General features: G+C 42.7%; 1 protein-coding gene across 1 annotated transcript in view; it reads right to left on the bottom strand.

Annotated features, from left to right (window-relative positions):
* ICE1 (interactor of little elongation complex ELL subunit 1) overlaps window positions 1–17,873 on the bottom strand; it is a 48,192-nt gene that overhangs the window by 18,876 nt on the left and 11,443 nt on the right. The window contains exons 4-12 of the mRNA XM_032469711.1: window positions 16,461–16,479; window positions 15,609–15,720; window positions 14,092–14,168; window positions 13,037–13,074; window positions 11,050–11,132; window positions 10,826–10,865; window positions 10,681–10,737; window positions 3,816–3,902; window positions 1,703–2,091 (exon numbers count right to left, since the gene is read on the bottom strand). Coding sequence (XP_032325602.1) covers window positions 1,703–2,091; window positions 3,816–3,902; window positions 10,681–10,737; window positions 10,826–10,865; window positions 11,050–11,132; window positions 13,037–13,074; window positions 14,092–14,168; window positions 15,609–15,720; window positions 16,461–16,479 — 902 coding nt within the window. The remainder of the gene's footprint in view (window positions 1–1,702; window positions 2,092–3,815; window positions 3,903–10,680; window positions 10,738–10,825; window positions 10,866–11,049; window positions 11,133–13,036; window positions 13,075–14,091; window positions 14,169–15,608; window positions 15,721–16,460; window positions 16,480–17,873) is intronic.

Below are 17,873 nucleotides of genomic sequence, written 5' to 3'. Positions count from 1 at the left end.
TCCCTCACAGCAACAGGTGCAACCCAGCTGTTATCAACAGACATGCACAGCCCGGCTCCCCGTCTCTGCTCCAGGAACCCTCCATGACCCCCAACCAGCCCCTCCCATCTTGAGTGAACCCGTCGTCACGTGGCCCCCGGGAGAGCCAATCCATGCACCACCCTGCCCCGTTCAGGGGACCGTGGACACAGACTGACTCCTACTGGGAAAATGTTTTCCTCCCTTGGGTTCCAGAGCACCATCACCTCCTGGTCCCTCTACTGTCCTGACGCTGTTTTCAACCTCTTTTCCTCTTCCTCTTTATCTAATCAGCCATGTAGGCACTGACAGCTCCCCGGGATTCTGTCTGGGACCCTACTCTCTTCTTCTACACATTTGGATGGAATGACATCACACACTCCCATGGCTCCCGCTGCACCCCAGCGTCTGCGCCCACCGCAGCCCACCTGCAAGCACCATGCCCGAGGATGGGAAACGCACCCTGCACATGAACCGCTGGAAATCCCGCACACTTCCTATGTCATCCTCCTCCCAAGCGGGTTCTTCCCGTAATTCTAGTTTCCAACATCCTTGATGCCCTGTGTCCTCTAACAATCACACTACAAATCCTAACAGACATGCTGTTTATTCAACCTCATAACCTTTTCCAAGCCAGTCCCTACCTCCTTAACCCCAATGTTACTACTGGGTTCAGGTGTCGAGAGAAGGAAACTGCTGATTAAACGATTTCCTGGCTCCATTCTTGCCTCTTTCTCCACTATCCTCATTCCCTACCCACTCATGCTGGGACACCCCTGAGACTTCAAAGTGAAACTCTAGCATTAGGCCCACTTCTTTGGATCCATCGGGAATTCTCACTGCCTTCAGGGTAAACTGAAAGTTCTCAGACACACGTCCCTTGGGGACCTGGTCTGCCTGACCATTCCCCAGCATGAGGTTCGCTCCTCTACCTGAAGCACCTCCCTCCCTCCTTAATCCCCCAGCTGGGATGCGAGCTCCCTGAGCACCTCCCAGCCCCGCTCCACCCGGCCTCTGTCCAGGCCCTTCCCAGCAGGTACACGTCTTGGCACCACAGTGCTCCCCAACAGTCCCACCACCACACAAGATCCAACCACAGACAACCGTATCCTATGTCACCACTGCACTCCCCGGTCCTAGCCCCGTGTCTAGAACCGAACAGGCTTGCGTCATGTTTCCTGAATGAAGGGACTCGAAGGAGTCTGATCTGTTCCTTAGCCAAAAAACACACAAATATGCTCTGTCAAGTCTGACTTACTAAGAAATTATAATAAACCACCTGCAAACACAAAAACATGATGAATTCATCACATGAAGGTGGCGAATCAGTGACAGAAGTTAACAGGCCTGTGTGCTATATACATGGAGTTCCTATCTCTAAAAATACTTGTTTAATTCACTCGTTCCTTATCTGTTCTGTGCCAGGCACTAAAGATAAAAGTAAACAATTAAGAAACAGTCCTCCCACAAGAGGCTTATGAACCGTCGTAGATAAAGACAAATACAGATGAGCGATGCAAAATGGAAAGCCTCACAGACGTGGGCCCGGAGGGCGCGGCGCGCCTTGTTAGCGCCCAGGTTCCTCCCTAACTCAGTCTTCTCTGAGTACCACGGCCGTTCCTCGAGCACAGCGGACACGGACAATGTGGCCACTCGGTCACGCGAATCTAAAGCGCCAACTCACGGACACGAGCGAAGAACGCAGGGCACCCGGGTGTGGTGACACCAAAGGGGGTGATGGCACCGGAGACAGAAGAGGAGGGGGGAGCTTGAAGAAGTCAACTGCGGCCTGCAGATCCTCATCAAAGCATCGGTCGTGATCAGGAACGTCAGCAGAGCTGTCATTCCTCTGCGGCAAGGCCCCTGGATTGCGGTCCTCTTTGAAACCACCGCCGTCCCGGGACGCGGCCCCACCTGGCCCCTCACGCGGGGGGAAGCGGCCTTCTACCTCCGTGGACAGCTCCGCCAGGCAAGTCTGCACGGCAGAGGTGCCGAGAGGGCCAGCCCCTGCGGGAGGGGGTGCACCGTCTCCCCCAGGCTCGATGGCTCTGGGGTTTTCTATGGCAGATTTTTCTGTGGGGAAAAAAGTGAGTATCAAATTATTTACAATATCGAGAGAACTTAAAAAAAAAACTACCTTATTCTAACAGTTAAAAATGCTTGCAATATTAAGTCCAAGTAGTAATGTTTTTAAAAGGCAACCAATCCCCACCCAAAGATTATTCTCTAAGACCTGAACACGTTCCACCTAAGTGTGCCTCCCCCACGACAAGCCCACGAGCAGGCAGGCGGAGGGACGGAGGCCCCGTCAGCAGTGGGGGCGCGGGTGGAGCGGCCTCCATCCCAGCCGGTAACGGGCCTCAAGGACGCGCTCTTTCTCTTGGGGCATCTTCCCGCCCAGCCAGGCGTGCTCGGGAGGAGCGGCTCTCTGCACGAGTGTGGACAGGGAATGCTGCTGTCTCTGTGTAAAATCCACTTGTATCACGCCTGCCCGTGACCGTATTTGTGCAGTGCTCTAACTAAGGGACTTGACTAGGCCACCCAAATGCTCTGCATTAAGGCGTAGCGGGAAGATCACCAAAAACCCTTTGGGGTCTGATTTTGGTAAACTGCAGCAGTGCTAACTGCTAGCAAAAACACCGTGTCCTGGGAAATAACCAGAAATAACCATTTGTCATATTTGAAAGCTGTAAAAACACACTTCACAGAAGAACTCAGGGCTCCTTGGAGAAGTGGCTGATCACAGAACTGGGGAGGGGAAAACACAAGCTGAGCCTGAAACACCCTGCAGGACCGGGGGTAAAAAAGCCCGAACAGACAGAAACGCAGGAAGACCCAGGAGCCAAAGAGCCAAACTGAAGACGCTCCCACTAACCAAGTCTGGTACAATCTGAATAATGAAATAACGTAAGTACTGAATTACAGCGTTTAGAATAAAACAGGTATCTGTAAGACTACACTGACAGAAATAAGTGAATGAATAAATAAATGGTGAAAAAGTACAGCTCTTCCTCACAGAGCTCCAACTGCCACGTAGGAGGGAAATGTAAAAACCACTATTAGACAAAGCAGCAGTCGTAGCAGACAGGATGCATCCACAGGTGACAAAATTGGAGGGCTCGAGCTGGGGAGAAACAGAACATCTGCAGTGTCAAAGAATCTCCCTCAAGATAGTTAATCGACGAATAAGGAAGAGTAACTTCACATCGGAGAAACCTGGCCAACACCACCTTAAACAGTCAGTCAAGGTTAACATCCCCAGCAGTAACGCACAGACACATCCCTTCCCCAGTATCCCGCTGGGGAACTCTGGCCAACAACACAGACTCACTCGAACACGAGAAAACATCAGCTAAGCAAACAGGCTTTCTACCAAATGACTCGTATTCTCCAAAAGCGTCGAAAACCTGAGACAAGGAAAGACTGATGAACCGCCAGACCCGGGGTAGGGGGAAGGAAACGAAGAATGACCACTAAATGCAAAGTGGGTCCTGGGATGGGAAACGACACACGTGGCTCTACATACGCCTGCCATATACGCCTCCCCCAAGTGTCCTTCTGGATCCCATAAATGTTCCCTGATGAAAGCTACTATTAAATTAAAAACCAAATGCATTCACTGAGCCTGGAAGTCATGCTGAAGGAAACAGAGCTTTGTATGGTTAAAAGTACATCCTAGTTTATCTCAGTCTTTCAATGCAAGATTCAAGAGATGTGAAAAATTAAAGGCATACAGTGTCCACGGTAAACATTCCTACTGCATGTATGAAATGTCCTTCCAGAAGCTTCTCTCTCACCTGGGACACATCCTCTGCCTTCACCAGGAAGTCTGCGTGTTGTGTTTACACAGAGCCAGAGTTCCTTCAGAAGCAGTTTTACTTTTCCTGCGAAAGAGTAAAATAGTAAAGTCATGTCATTTGGCCATTCTATACAAGGCCAAAACTACTCTGGTGAAATCAGGATTTATTAGGAATTTAGAATACTAGGTGACTTAAACATCTTTCCCAAATTCAACCCTTGCAGACAATTTGGTTAAGCTATTGATGGAAAGGTCTACTGATTGAAGGCTGAACACAAGCTTGGGTCTTCTACTGGGGGCGGGTGGGGTGGGCGGTGCAGACAGCATTAGGACTCAGAAGACCAAATCTATTTGTTGCTAGAAGCTTTGATCACCTTTAAGTATGCATGGGATAGGTAAGTTTCTGGTCTACATATTTTCTACAGTGATATGAAATTTGGGGGTGGGGAGAAGCACAGGGGTAACGACGAATATAAGAGATTCCAGAACAGTAGAGAGGTATTTCCTCAGTTCCAGGAGGTTATCAGAAAAGCTGTAATTAACCTAGGGGCTTCACAGATCTTGGAAAATTCTTTAATGGCCTTAAGGGAAAATGAAGGGAGACAAAAATGCGTGTGTAGGAACTTAAGGACAGGGAGAGAGAATCACACACATGAGCAGACACACAGAAAGAAGCATATGCTTCTGTAAGGAAAGTGAAAGCTTGAGAATTTTTATAAAGATTTTTCAAAGGGGTCTGAATTCCTAAAATGCTTAAGAACCACTGGTTCAAGTTGAAAGGCAAAGGGCAACTGTAACCAAGACAGGCCTAATCAAAGTCACGTTACATTTAAGAACAGTATGCTATGGGTTTAGAGCAAATTTAACATTAAGAACACAAATTCCCAAAAACCTTCCAAAGCAAAAAAAAAAAAAAAAAAATTCATAAAACTATAAAGATCAATAGTTTATGTCAAATAATACATTTAAAAGGCAATCCACACTCATTAAACTAAAAATAGCAGTAAGTATTAGGTAATTTCAGGCTACCTCAAAGTTCTATCACAGTTTACTTAAAGTTCTTAAATTAAACAGAATCATTTATTGAAAATACTGAAATCTTTAATCCAGTTGTAGAGAGGCTAAAAAGACCAACCTTTTAAACCAAAATATCTCTAAGGAATCACAGATTTTAGAATAAGTCAGCCCTATTTAAGATGGCAAATTACATCACTCCAAGAAGTGAAGTCCAGAGAAAGAGGCCAGGACCCATGGGGACACAATAACAGAGACGTTTGAAAAGTTGGACATTTCCAACCTCTCCTGAGCCATGTCAGCCACTGTCACTGTGTGTGTGAGGTGCATTAGTTTTAGAGTTTAAAAATTCTATGACCAAGTAGTTTATCTACGTTGTGATTTAACCTACCCAAAAGCCTGCTTCCAAATACTGTAATCCCCTTTGCTTAAATGACCTGACCGGGATCCCTGCTTATTACGTATACCCAAAGCAGCAAACAAGGAACCTTAAAAGAAAAGAAAAAAAGTTACTTTTCTGCCCTTACGGAGTCTGTTAACCAGAGCTATGCTTACTCTAACCAAGCACTCGTTCATTACTTCCAATCTGACAAAAAAGAGCTATCCATTCTCAGCAAAGCAGAAAAAACAAAAACAAAACAAAAAAACCACTTCATTGTGGCATCATTACTTAGTTGCGAAAATCTCTCAGCTGAACCACAGGCCTCCCCCAATTCCTTAAAATGCCTCCTTTATCAAAATCTAGAAATCTATGAGTGCAGTATTTCTAGACTTTCCTACTCCACTGATTTGTCAGTTTCCACATGAAAAGCATGCTTCCTTAATCACGACAGTTTTATAATTTTTTAACTTTTTTTATTGAGTTATGTTATGTCAGATTCCAGTGTAGAGCACAATTTTTCAGTTATACATGAACATACATATATTGTCACAATTTTTCCTCTGTGAGCTACCACAAGATCTTGTATATATTTCCCTGTGCTATACAGTATAATCTTGTTTATCTATTCTGCATATGCCTGTCAATATCTACAGATTTTGAAATCCCAGTCTGTCCCTTCCCACCCCCCGCACCCTTGGCAACCACAAGTTTGTATTCTATGTCTACGAGTCTGTTTCTGTTCCGTATTTATGTTCTTTTTTTTTTTCTTTTTAGATTCCATATGAGTGATCTCATACGGTATTTTTCTCTCTCTTTCTGGCTTACTTCACTTAGAATGACATTCTCCAGTAACATCCATGTTGCTGCAAATGGCGTTACGTTGTCGTTTTTACAGCTGAATAGTATTCCATTGTGTAAATGTACCAAATTTTCTTTATCCAGTCATCTGTTGATGGACATTTAGGCTGTTTCCATGTCTTGGCTAATGTAAAGAGAGCTGCTATGAACATTGGGGTGCAGGTGTCATCCTGAAGTAGGGTTCCTTCTGGATATATGCCCAGAAGCGGGATTCCTGGGTCACACGGTAAGTTTATTTCCAGTCTTTTGAGGAATCTCCATCCTGTTTTCCACAGTGGCTGCACCAAACTGCATTCCCACCAGCAGTGTAGGAGGGTTCCCCTTTCTCCACCGCCTCTCCAGCATTTGTCATTTGTGGACTTCTGAATCCCACTTTCTACACAGACATGGTTTAAAAGAATGACAGTTGGACTCTCCCTACTAGCACACGCAGCACCTGCTTTGCATCCGCTCCGTCGCGCTGCTCAGGTCTCCAGCACGCAGAGGGACGGAACGTGGCAGGTCTGCCTTCTTTCTGACAGCACCCACTATGCTCTCTCAAGTTCAAAGTGGTTTTTTCTATTATTACCGCACCAATTTTTTTTTTTAATGAGGAACGGGTACTGAATTGAGATGATCGTATCATTTTCTTTTGACCAGTTGCTACAGTATTCCTGTGATAAATCCTTAAGCCATAATTTGTCCATATTCTAAATTACTCATAAACTCATATTCTCAAGATTTTATTTAGTATTTTTGCAGCTTTAATCCTAGGTGACAGAGTTGTGAGTCTTGAAGATACGTATGCATGTTATTCTTAATTGGCTTTGGTACAGGGTTACACTAGTCTAAGGAGAATGACAGCATTCCATATTCTTGTAAGTTCTTAAACAAGCAAAATAATAATAAAGACATCAGTTTTTCACTGAAGGTTTGCTCACCTGCAAGCCACCTGCATCTTCCATGGTGCTGGGTCTTTACCTATTTTTTAAAATTTATTCTGGGTTATTTTTCTGTTCAGGATTGTCTGTGTCAATTTGAGTATGTTTTCCTACAAAATGAGCCATTTTATGAACATGATCAAATTTGAATATAAATTTCTAAATTAAGAAATTCTCCAAATGTAGTTTCATAGCCTTCTCAGTCTTGGTGCTACTGGCTTTTTGTTCCTTCCTCTCTTAGTCCGATTTGCTAGAGGGTTGTCAGTCTCACCAGCAGTGTGAAGACCCAGCTGATACGTTTAATGGTCCCAAACCAACTGCTTTCTTTTCTATTTCAGTAGCATACTACGTTTTCCCCTTCACCAATTCCCTCTTCCTACTTCGCTTACGTTTCTGTTGCATTTTCCTATCTTCTTAGTCATTCATTTTCCGTAATTCCTGCTTTCCAAAATAATAGCCTAAGATCAAAACCATTCATTGAATCCCATATTGGCAGTACCTCAAGGATTTTAGTAAATATTGCCCTACTTTTATTTCTAAAACAGCTTGGTATTTTAGGTTCTTTTTGTTGTTGTTGTTGTTGCCCAAGAGGGGTTTGTTTGTGTTTATGTGTGTTCAGTTATCAGGTCTCTTGGGGGGCAGGTGGGAAAGATTTTTATTACTATTTTATGACTTATCAGTATCTTAGTATCTCGTATTAGATTGTAGCTTCTTGTTGCCTAGTAAATAGTCATCTTTCACATGTTTGAAAAGTATTTTAAAGACGTCAAAGTCTGTGGTTTAAAAGAGCTGTATGTAAATCTTCCATTGTGTAATTAGGAGTCCAATTCTATCCCTTACTTTGTCTGCTTTTATTCTATATTCTGAGAAACACACGGAGGCCTCCCGTGAAAACAGATCAGGCTACGCCCCCCAGAACGTCCAAGCATGTCACTGGATGCAGCTTCACGCTCGAAGGGCATGAGAGCAGCAGCTTCTGGATGAACTGCACCTTTACTCAGTCTAGACATTTCCTTTTAATCCCCGGAAATTCATTTCTAGGCTTGAATTTTTTTGCCTTTATTACTACTTTCAAGTTAGTATCTGCTTGGAATTTTTTTTTCCTATCCCCCTATATTCAATCTTTCTGCTTCACTTGATCTGAAATGCATTTCCTATGACAAGATCAGGTGGAGGCTGCACGTAACAAACACGCTCTATGGCTGGAGGATTTTCTAACGAAGCATTACACCCGCGTTCTGCTCGGGGAGGTTTCTTTCTATTATTTCTCGATCACATTCTCTCCTTACACCCTGTCCTCACCTCTGAAAAGTCCGAGATAACAATTACAACACCTGGCTGCATGACTCCAGTCTCAGATTTTCCCTTATACCTTTCCTTACCTTGTCGTTTTACAGCACTTTCTCAGAGACGACCACGACTAAATCTCTTGGTTCACTGCAGCAATCTTCTATTTGTCCACTCAACAATCCAGCCTTTCTAGTGGGTTTATTTCTACAATCGTATGGTTAGTATTTGAGGACCCCCAACTCAGATTTCACAGCAGAGCCTACAGGTATGTTCCTAGACACTCTCTAAGGATATCACCTCTTCAGAGACCAGTTTTTTCTTGAGTCTGGCGCCTTTCTTTCCCGTCCCTGCTTTTTCTCGGTTCTAGATGAAACCTATGGGACCCTGCCTTCAGGAGGAGGGGAGCAGGGCAAAGGCAGCTGTGAGGACTGACAGCACACACACACAAATGTCCCATTTTCTAGGAATGAACACAAGAGGCTATCCCTCAAAGCAGCCATATAATTAATACAATTTCCTGACATCCACACCCACTCTGGGCCCCCTCACGTCCTAACACTTCAGAGAACTAAATGTCGGGCCACACCCTGTAGGACTCACCAGAAACTGTTCCTGAAACCATAAGGCTATAGATTTTTGACCCCCTAATCAATCAATCCAGGGCAAACTGCTAAGGCCCTGCTCCCTCCCCACTCCTGCCACCTCAGATTTGGGGAGACACAGGCTCCTGCAGTGAAAACCTGCTTTCTGAGGGCTGCTGTTTTCTCTGTAATTTGGGTTTCATCACCAGCTGACATCATTCTGCTTTACATCTTCCTCATTAATTTCTAGCACTTTTTAAGGATAAAGGAGAGCTATTCTTTTTTAAAAAAATCTTCTGCCATTTTTTTATTGGAATCTGAAAGGAAAGCAGGCAGACAAACATAGCACTTAGGCAGTCTTTTTAAAAGTGAAGCCAACCCAACACTCTTTCTGCCTCACTTTAAATCTCATTCAGAAGTCAGGCATTAACAGAGAAAAGTGTTAAAGATATACACAAGAATTAGGAATTAAACCCACCAAGGCCCACAGCTAAATAATCAACAGATTCCTAAAGACTTCATTCATTTATTTGGAAAAAGTAAAATGTACAATAAAGAATATCCACTCTCTCACACTGAGGGTAGATTTAAAAAAAAAAAAAAGGAGAGAGATTTTACTTGAGACAGTAACTAGTTCTTTGAAGAAAATGAAACAGAATGTAAGGCTAGAGACAGACTACGGAGGGGTAGGGCTCTGTTTTAACAGGGAAGCCGGAGAAGCGCCAAACCCTGAAGCAAACCTGTCTGTGCAGAGGTGGTTACACTCAACAGCTGACTGTGAGTTGGGAAAGCCAAGTCCTCTATTTCTCAAAGTCTCACTTTCCACACACAAGAGTAGGAAGAAGAGTCAAAAGCACATGGAATTATGTATCAGGGACAGCGATCAACAGAGAATCAGGGCCCAGGCAACTGACAGGTGTGAACTGTCCAAGTCTTAAGCCTTGGGCCACGGGGAAAAGAAAGGAAAAAAAAAAAAAAAAAAAAAAAACGAAGGAAAAGAAGCTGAAAGTGAAGGAGATTTCTGAAGGGACACTACGTACCCGCACAAAACAATGTAAGTGGTTTTAATAACTTCCATTTGGAGAAAACATGAGTGACATGAAAATGCCATCATTTACTTCTTTACCATTTTGAATCGATCTCTACCAAAAATGTGCAAGATAGGCAGAGCAGAAATTCATCATCTCCTTTCCAACATCAGGAATGAAAACACAAAGAAGGGAAGCCGCTGGCCAGGGTCACACAACAAACAGAAACACCCCTGTGAAAACTCCAGCCCCCACGCGGAGCCACACCCGCCCATCTGCACGGCCCTGCCGCCCCACGCGCTCCGGAGCGCCGGGGACGCCCCGCCCTGCCACCACTGCCCCGCTCCCTGCAGCTGCAAGGGGCCTTCCCTGACCCTCCTGTCTTCCAGAAACACCATCCGGCTTTGGCTCCACAGTTTGCCTCCCTGAATTTCACCATTTTTATGTATTTGGCACCTAAGAAATTTAATACATTAACTTGATAAATTGTAATCTAAAGAGAAAACTACACTTATTTATTGAAGACTATGGAAATTATACCTTTTATGATTTTTCTTTCCCAAACAATACTGCTTTTTGACTTTTTCATTCACTGTATTATTCTATCAGACAGCAAGGTGGTGATAACAAACACGGAGCTGATGAAGACAGGAAAGAGGACATGGCTTCTTCTAACAAAACACATGGACAAACCCTGGAATTCACACAATTACAGGTAAGAGCAACAAGCAGCCTCCCAAACCACTAAAGTAACGCACAGAGATTAAACCTAAACTCGTAATGTACTCACTCTTATCGATACTTCCGTAAGAATCACTTGAAATCTGTGTTCCAATGTGTCTCAATTCTAAAAATGTGGGGAAATAACAGTTTAAAAAAAAACAAAACTGCAGGTCAAAATAGAACTTTTAAATAAGTATTAACTGAACACTCACCCTTTTCATTTTTCTGTTTAGAAAATTCATCCAGCCTTTCCTGCGAAAACAAAACACCAGCAGGGTCTGCAGCGGGTGCAGGATGCAGCGCTCCAGACAGGGCGCGAGAGGGGAGGGCGCCGCTGTCCTCGCCGGGGCCTCGCTCGGACCCCCGCACAACCGGGGCGTGAGGGGGCCCTGGGGCCAGGAACCGGGCACACGTGTGCACCCCTGCTAGCTATTACCTGTGTCTTCTTAAATTCCTTTTCAAGTATTTTCTTTTCATTCCTCAGTTGCTTGAAGTCCTGAGTTTGCTTGACGGCAGCCTCTTTATTTAAAGCGTGCAGTGAAGAGAGAAAAATCATTACCAAATTTACAACTACTGTCAACGAAATGCTCAAAATAAATAATCTACTGAGAGCTTTTGTTTCTTGAAATTGAAACACGTTTTGTAAAAAGGTGCTGTCCCTTCAGTACTGTCAGAGTCACGGAGAAGTGCAGGAGCGTGTGTGTCCAGGCCACTACCTGTGAGACCAGAGAACGGCCGCAGGCCCTGAGAACCTGCTCCAGTCCTAACCCCAGCCAGCCAGACTCTAGTCAGGCAACAGCCCGCCGCCCAGGCCTTGAGCGGGAGAGGCCGCGGTCCCTTGCTCTTTAACGCTCAGCAGCACTGAAGTTTCAGAGACTTGGACCAGGTTTCACCTTGAGTACAGCTCACACTGGCCCCTTCATCTGGGGCAGGGGCGGTCTTCTGGATGCTTCTATACTGCTGCTCCTTCTGCCTGGCACTCCCTCTCCCTAAGCCAACAGTCCCAAGTCCCAGTGTCTTTATTGCAGGTCTACCGTTCAGCTATTTGCATAACCTTTCTGTGGGTCTACAGCAAATTCTTAACTCGAGTTTTTGGTTCTGAGGCACTGAATGGTTCAAATATACTATTAAGAATCTGAGCAGTACTGACTTTATCTGAATACGTTCATTACAATTGCTGTGAAAAGCAAAATCCCCACGAACACCACAGTAACAGCCCTCTCCTGACTCCTCTAACAAGCTCGGGCATTTCTTCACCCGATTATCACGTCCCATCACTTACTGGAGGAAAATATTTTTGTCACATGGAAAACACACTTGGAAAGGAAGTCTGCTCTAAAAGATTCATATAGTCTCACAGGCATTTTAGATCCCTTTAAAAAATGACCTTAAATAGACACTTCTCTCCACACACTAGCAAGAGAAGGCAGCCCTTAGACAGAGCACCATGAGTGCTCACTGCCCTGCCCAGGCTGCACGACGAGCAAGTCAGAGGGAAAGCTGTTAGCAAAATATTTACAGTTTAAGTCTGAAAAGCTGGGCTGAATCTAGGCAGGTTAATGACTAAAAATATATTCAGCAACTTTCGTTTAAGTTCTTACTTCACACCGGAACTGAGAAGAACCGAGCCTTCCCTCCTCCAGAGGAGGCCGAGCGCAGCCGGGAGCCCGCGTGCAGGGGGCAGGCTCGGGAAGCAGGGGCAGCGGCAGGGCGCTGAAGCCCAGGCCGCAGGGAGAGGGCGAGCAGCTGGGAGGCCGGCCGGGCCCCGCTCGTCTCCGCGTGATGCTGTTTCCACGTCACAACCGCTCAACGAAGATGGTTAAACAGAAGACAGGATCTTGAGGTCAGCTCCTGAAGGGCTCTGGGCTGCCCCAGGAGGACTGAGCAGACACTCTGCCTGCTCAGGGTGCGCCAGCAGCCCCTGACCGAGGGCTGGGGCCGGGAGAGGGCCAGGGACAAAGCGGCGACCTGGGTGTGGGGAGTCCCCGGGGACTCCCTCCACGAGTGCGTCATGACCATCCAAATACATCAGCTCCTCAGTACAAAAGCAGTAACCTTTTCTACTAACCACTTACTTCTTTAGGAAAAAATGAGAATGCCCCATGAGACTCAACTTTTAAAATTCAATCCTTTTATCGGTTGCTGCTTTTTACAGTAAAAGTAGGGGCTGTTATTATTTTGAACAAACACTTCAGGATTTGCCACATTTCTACCATTTCCACGTTACTATCCAGGAACCAAGAGGAGAATAGTATTCAAACTTCTTCCTAACAGTGCCCTAATGCACTCACCCAGGGCTGCCCCACCACAGTCCAGGACTCAGCCTGACCAAGCACTATAATCCTGTGCAGTTACCAGCAGTTACCAACCATGTGTACAGAGACAACCAATTCCATTAGATGGACAACCAGAGGGCCAATTACCTTCCAGCTTCTTCACCTTGGCTTCTAGTTTCTTCTTCCTGAGAATACAATTTTACAAATTAAAATGGTATAGAAGAAAGAAAAAAAATTAACAGGAAAAAAAATCTCAATGTTACAATTTCCAGGACATATTTTTTAAAAACTACTGGGATTTACATAACAAAGAAAATGTCAGCCACAATGAAGCATCACACACAAGCACTACAATTACCAGCAACTGCTCTGAGGGGAGAGTGAACCCCACAAAGAGCAGCACGCTGTTCAGGGCGACATGTTCACAAAGTGGATCACAGAAATCTGCATTTTTCTGACATGCCACGTCTGGGCCTTTTCCTGAATTGCTGTGGCCCCATCTCTGAGCCAAGCTGATGCGTCCAGATGGTCTCCCGGAGTCAGTCTGGCATCTGATTAGGTGAAGTTACTTTTAGGAGCACACAGGGTGGGAGGGTTCACACCACCATTCTACAGGAGGCAGTGGCTGGAACACTGCCCTTGTTTTAGGACAGATTTCTGAGCCAGAGAAGGTAAGAAGCCCTGAGAAAGTTTCTGAGTTACCGTGTCATCACACCTGCGTTAAACCACTGCACACGTCACTCACAAGTTCTATAAATAATGTGAATACAGCATTAAACTGCAAAACAATCAACTGACTTCTTCTGAACAGCCCTGTTTATTAATGGGACAAAGACACCCATTTCAAATGACATCTGTTAAAGGACTGGTACAGAGACAGGAGATAACTGTTTTCTCTAGGAAAACATAATACAGACACACGTGCGCGCAGGCATTCAGACAGAAAAGCTTTTATGCAGTCCTTCCTGTGAGCAGCTCTTTAACACATGCTTTATTTAACTCTCCTATTGATCCTTCAATGTAGGTACAGTTCCCATTTCACAGATGTGGAATCCAATACTGAGAGACTAGGTCAAGATCACCCAGTTAATTAATTGCAAACAACCAACCCAAAAACAGAGAAAAGAGAAACACTACTGATTTAAGGATTAGACATTTTCAAAGATGAAAATTATTTCCACAATAATTTTAAAAATCCTCACTGAGCATCAGTTTTCAAGCATTCCTCTTTCACACGAGCATATTCCTGATGAGTGTTCTGGTACAACTTCAGAGAACTCTGAAAAAGGAAGAAATGTGTATTATCAACTTAAAAGCCACTCATCATCAGTGATAACTGGTTATGACCTGAAAAGGCTAAATTATTATAACTTAACACTATGAAATTAACCAAATGAATAAACATGATTAGGCAGGAAGCCAAAGTATAATTCACTGAACGACTGGATATAACCAGATCCTTAACAGAGGTAGTATGACTAACAGTCTAATCAAACAGAGCTGTAAAACTTAAAATACACTAATCACAAGGTAACTCCAAATCTTCATAATATTGAATAGCTAATATTTTTGTCGCAACCAATTACAATTCAACAAAACCTAAAGAAATTTCACAGCTTAATAAATAATATCACTACTATGCAAAAATATAAAACAAATCATTACCCGTTAACACCAATCAGTATGTACACCCTGCGGCCCCTGTGGAACAGGAAGGACACTCGGGGAGCCTATGACAGTGTCTTGTGACATGACAGTTCTTCAGTCGCCACAGCTCTGAGAAAAGGGCTTTAATTATGACCCCCTTTTACAGATGAGGGGTCTGAGGATTCAGAAGCTGACTTATTCTTTGAAAGTCACAGTGAAGGACTGACAGTCTTTCAAGTCTGACTCCAATGTTCATGCTTGCTCTCAGGTATGGCTGGTAAGATTATTTTATAATCAGAAGTAAATAAAATTCAACATTGTGATTGTTTCTGTAACTTTTACTGTAGAGTTAAATATACAATAAAGACTTTCTACAGAAACAGGAAAATCAACCCCTGCTAAAGTATTTAAGCCTCAGAGATGTCCATGGCATTACTAAAATGGCACAATTTGAAGATGAGAAGCACAAATACTATCATGAAAAGAGCTCAGAAAATAGGTCGAGAAGCCAGGAATCATTCCAGCTTGGCTATGACTTGTCTCATGCAAACTACCTAACTTTATTGGCTTCAGAATTTTTTTTTTAAAACTACAAAAGCCATGAATTCTCCTTAAAGAATTCCAGTAAAGAGAAAACCAAAATTTATATTTAAAAAATAAGTTTACAGCATTTAAAATAACTGTTTCACAGTGACTTGATTTTGAAATGTAGAACACGATGTCTCTAACTTCAAGTTTGCACTTCCGCATGTCATTTTACACTTAGAGGAAGAAAAGCGTGAAAAGGCAACTGATACAGGACACAGAGTCATAAAAATTCACTGCTGAGAGGTTCCTCTACCGAACCTCTCAAAAAGCGTAAGCAACTAATACAGCATTACAGAGCTAATAATTCCTGCAAGAACCAAGCCATTTCAACCAGTTCAATATTCTCTAAGTATAGTAATACACAGAGTCCTATCGTTTACTCCCTTTGTTAAGACTGTAGAACGTCCCCTTATCCCAATTATAATAAATAAGTAGACTGTAATTTATTGAAGATAATCCTTTGTAGAAAAATTACTTTAGGTACCTTTTTCTCTTCTAGCTCTGCTTTTAAAGATCCTAGTTCTTCCTGACATTTCTGCAGAGGAGAAATTTTTTGAAGCATCTGTTCCACTTGGTGATGCAGAGTACTATTCTCTCTAGAAATGGACAATACATTAACGTTACACTACAAAAGTACCTCCAGTGAGTTATCAAATACATCTACTGGTGAGTTTGGATTTTATTTCTACCTGAAAACAAAAAAGAAAGAAAAGAATCTCTCTTTTTCAAGGCATCCTCTCTATACCAAAATGATTTGCATATCCCTCTTTATTTCTTTGTCATTATATTCTGTTTCTAATAAAAGTACATCAAAAAGCCACTTGAGAAACAAATACAATAGATTCTCAATCTGCTGAAAAATACATTGAAGAACAATCTGCCAAGGTAATTTGGCTCTTCCAACCACTGATTCAAATTAAATGACGGGCAATTTTGTGATTCAGTTTATAACCATGTTTTGCCTTCTAAGTGATAAATGCAATCAGAGTATAAAACACTACTGAATTCTACACAGGAACTTTTAAATTGTTTAAAATATGCACAAAAAACAGCTACATTAAAGAGCTGAATTCAGAGACAGCAATAAGCTTCACCCCAAAGGCCACACGTCAGTAAGTTACTGAAAGGTAAAACTCTAGGCTAGCAATTTAAGACCTTAGTGAGAAATTCACCTGGACAATTTAATAGTAAGGAAAATGTGAATCTTGTTTTATTATGAGCATCAAAGAAACATCCTAAACATTGGGTCAATTCTATGTGGCACTTTGTTGAATCTCTGTAAAAACCTAGTCTGTAAACATCTCCCCCAAATCGACTATGAAAACAGGTAGCTTACCTTCTTGCAAACTGCAGCTGTAAAACTTGTTAAAGAAAACTCTGATAGTTTAATCTGCTGGAATTTGTTCTGAAGAAAAAACCCACTTAAAACCATCTGTAATAATCTGTGTTAAATACACATACAGGCAAGATCATAATTCCTAAAAAACAACATTCAAAGTTCCATCTGTAACATAGCAATAAAGCTTCTTACTGAGTTACCCCTATTTATCATAACATGTACCAAAAGTCAAAATATCTATTTCTCTAAGTTAAGAAAGTCTTGGTCAAATATATGATTAATAGTAAATTCCAAGAATAAAGACAAAGTAATATGCAACCGGTGGAAACTACCTTGAATCCTGTATACATCAGAATACCCAAACAACCCACCCTTCATTTCTCAGTCCACAGCGTAATTTCAGCAGAAAAGAGTTATGTATTCACTAAAACCATATACATCTACATTTAATGAGCAACGAGAAAATAAATAACAGAGAGAACATAAAATCTAGACAACCTTTTACTTGTACAGTTTGCACAATCTGATAAAACTTCATTTCTCATCATGCTGCCAGTAAAATGTTCTAAGGCGGCAAAAAACCATTCCTTTAAGCTTCCTCTCCTATACAACCCTACTCATGTCGCAGGAGACAGCTGTCTGTTGGTCACAGCACACCTGAACCCGCCTCCATAGAATGTAAACTTCTCAGGGTTAAGGAGTCTATTTTGCTCATCCCACATCCCTGCAGTCTTTGCAAGGAAGAAAAGTTAAAAAAAAATCTGACAAAATAAAATATACTCTGTCCTGAAGAAAGAAGAACTAATAAACACGTCAGAATTACATAAGAGTGAGAAATCAATTCACATAAGAAGCCACGTTAACCCTCAGCGCCAGCACCTCAGGATGTAGAGCAAACAACCGCACGCTTGAGGTACAACAAACACATATGGTGGGCAAAAGCCAACTGTATTTAGAAAAAAATCAGTATTTACTTGCAGTTGAAGCTAAAATAGATGACCACATTACAGAATGAGAATTCAAGAATAATCAAAATGTTTTGGCAATTTGTAATAAATTATTCTAATAATTCTGACTTTAAGATTTTGCAGTCACATTTTAGCAAAGTAAATCAAAGGTTTCCCTGCCAGATTACAGGTGTAATTACCTTAAAACATTCATACTATTTATTCCAAGAGGATATAATGAACACATATTCTCTTAACTGTTTATCTATTTCCCTGTTTAGCTAATTAAAAATGTTTCTAAGAACTACTTCTGTACAGCTTTCAAAATCAAAACTATTACTCTTGCAGTAACATGCACTTATAATTAAACAGACTGGCAGTTTCAACAAACAAAGCACGAGAGATTTTCAATGACCTATTTTTTTGAATGTAAAAATTCAGATACTAAAGATAAATCTACATG

Source organism: Camelus ferus, chromosome 3, assembly GCF_009834535.1.
Source record: "Camelus ferus isolate YT-003-E chromosome 3, BCGSAC_Cfer_1.0, whole genome shotgun sequence".
Lineage (NCBI taxonomy): Eukaryota > Metazoa > Chordata > Mammalia > Artiodactyla > Camelidae > Camelus > Camelus ferus.
Note: the sequence above shows the minus strand (reverse complement) of the source record. Positions and strands in the feature narration are given on the sequence as shown.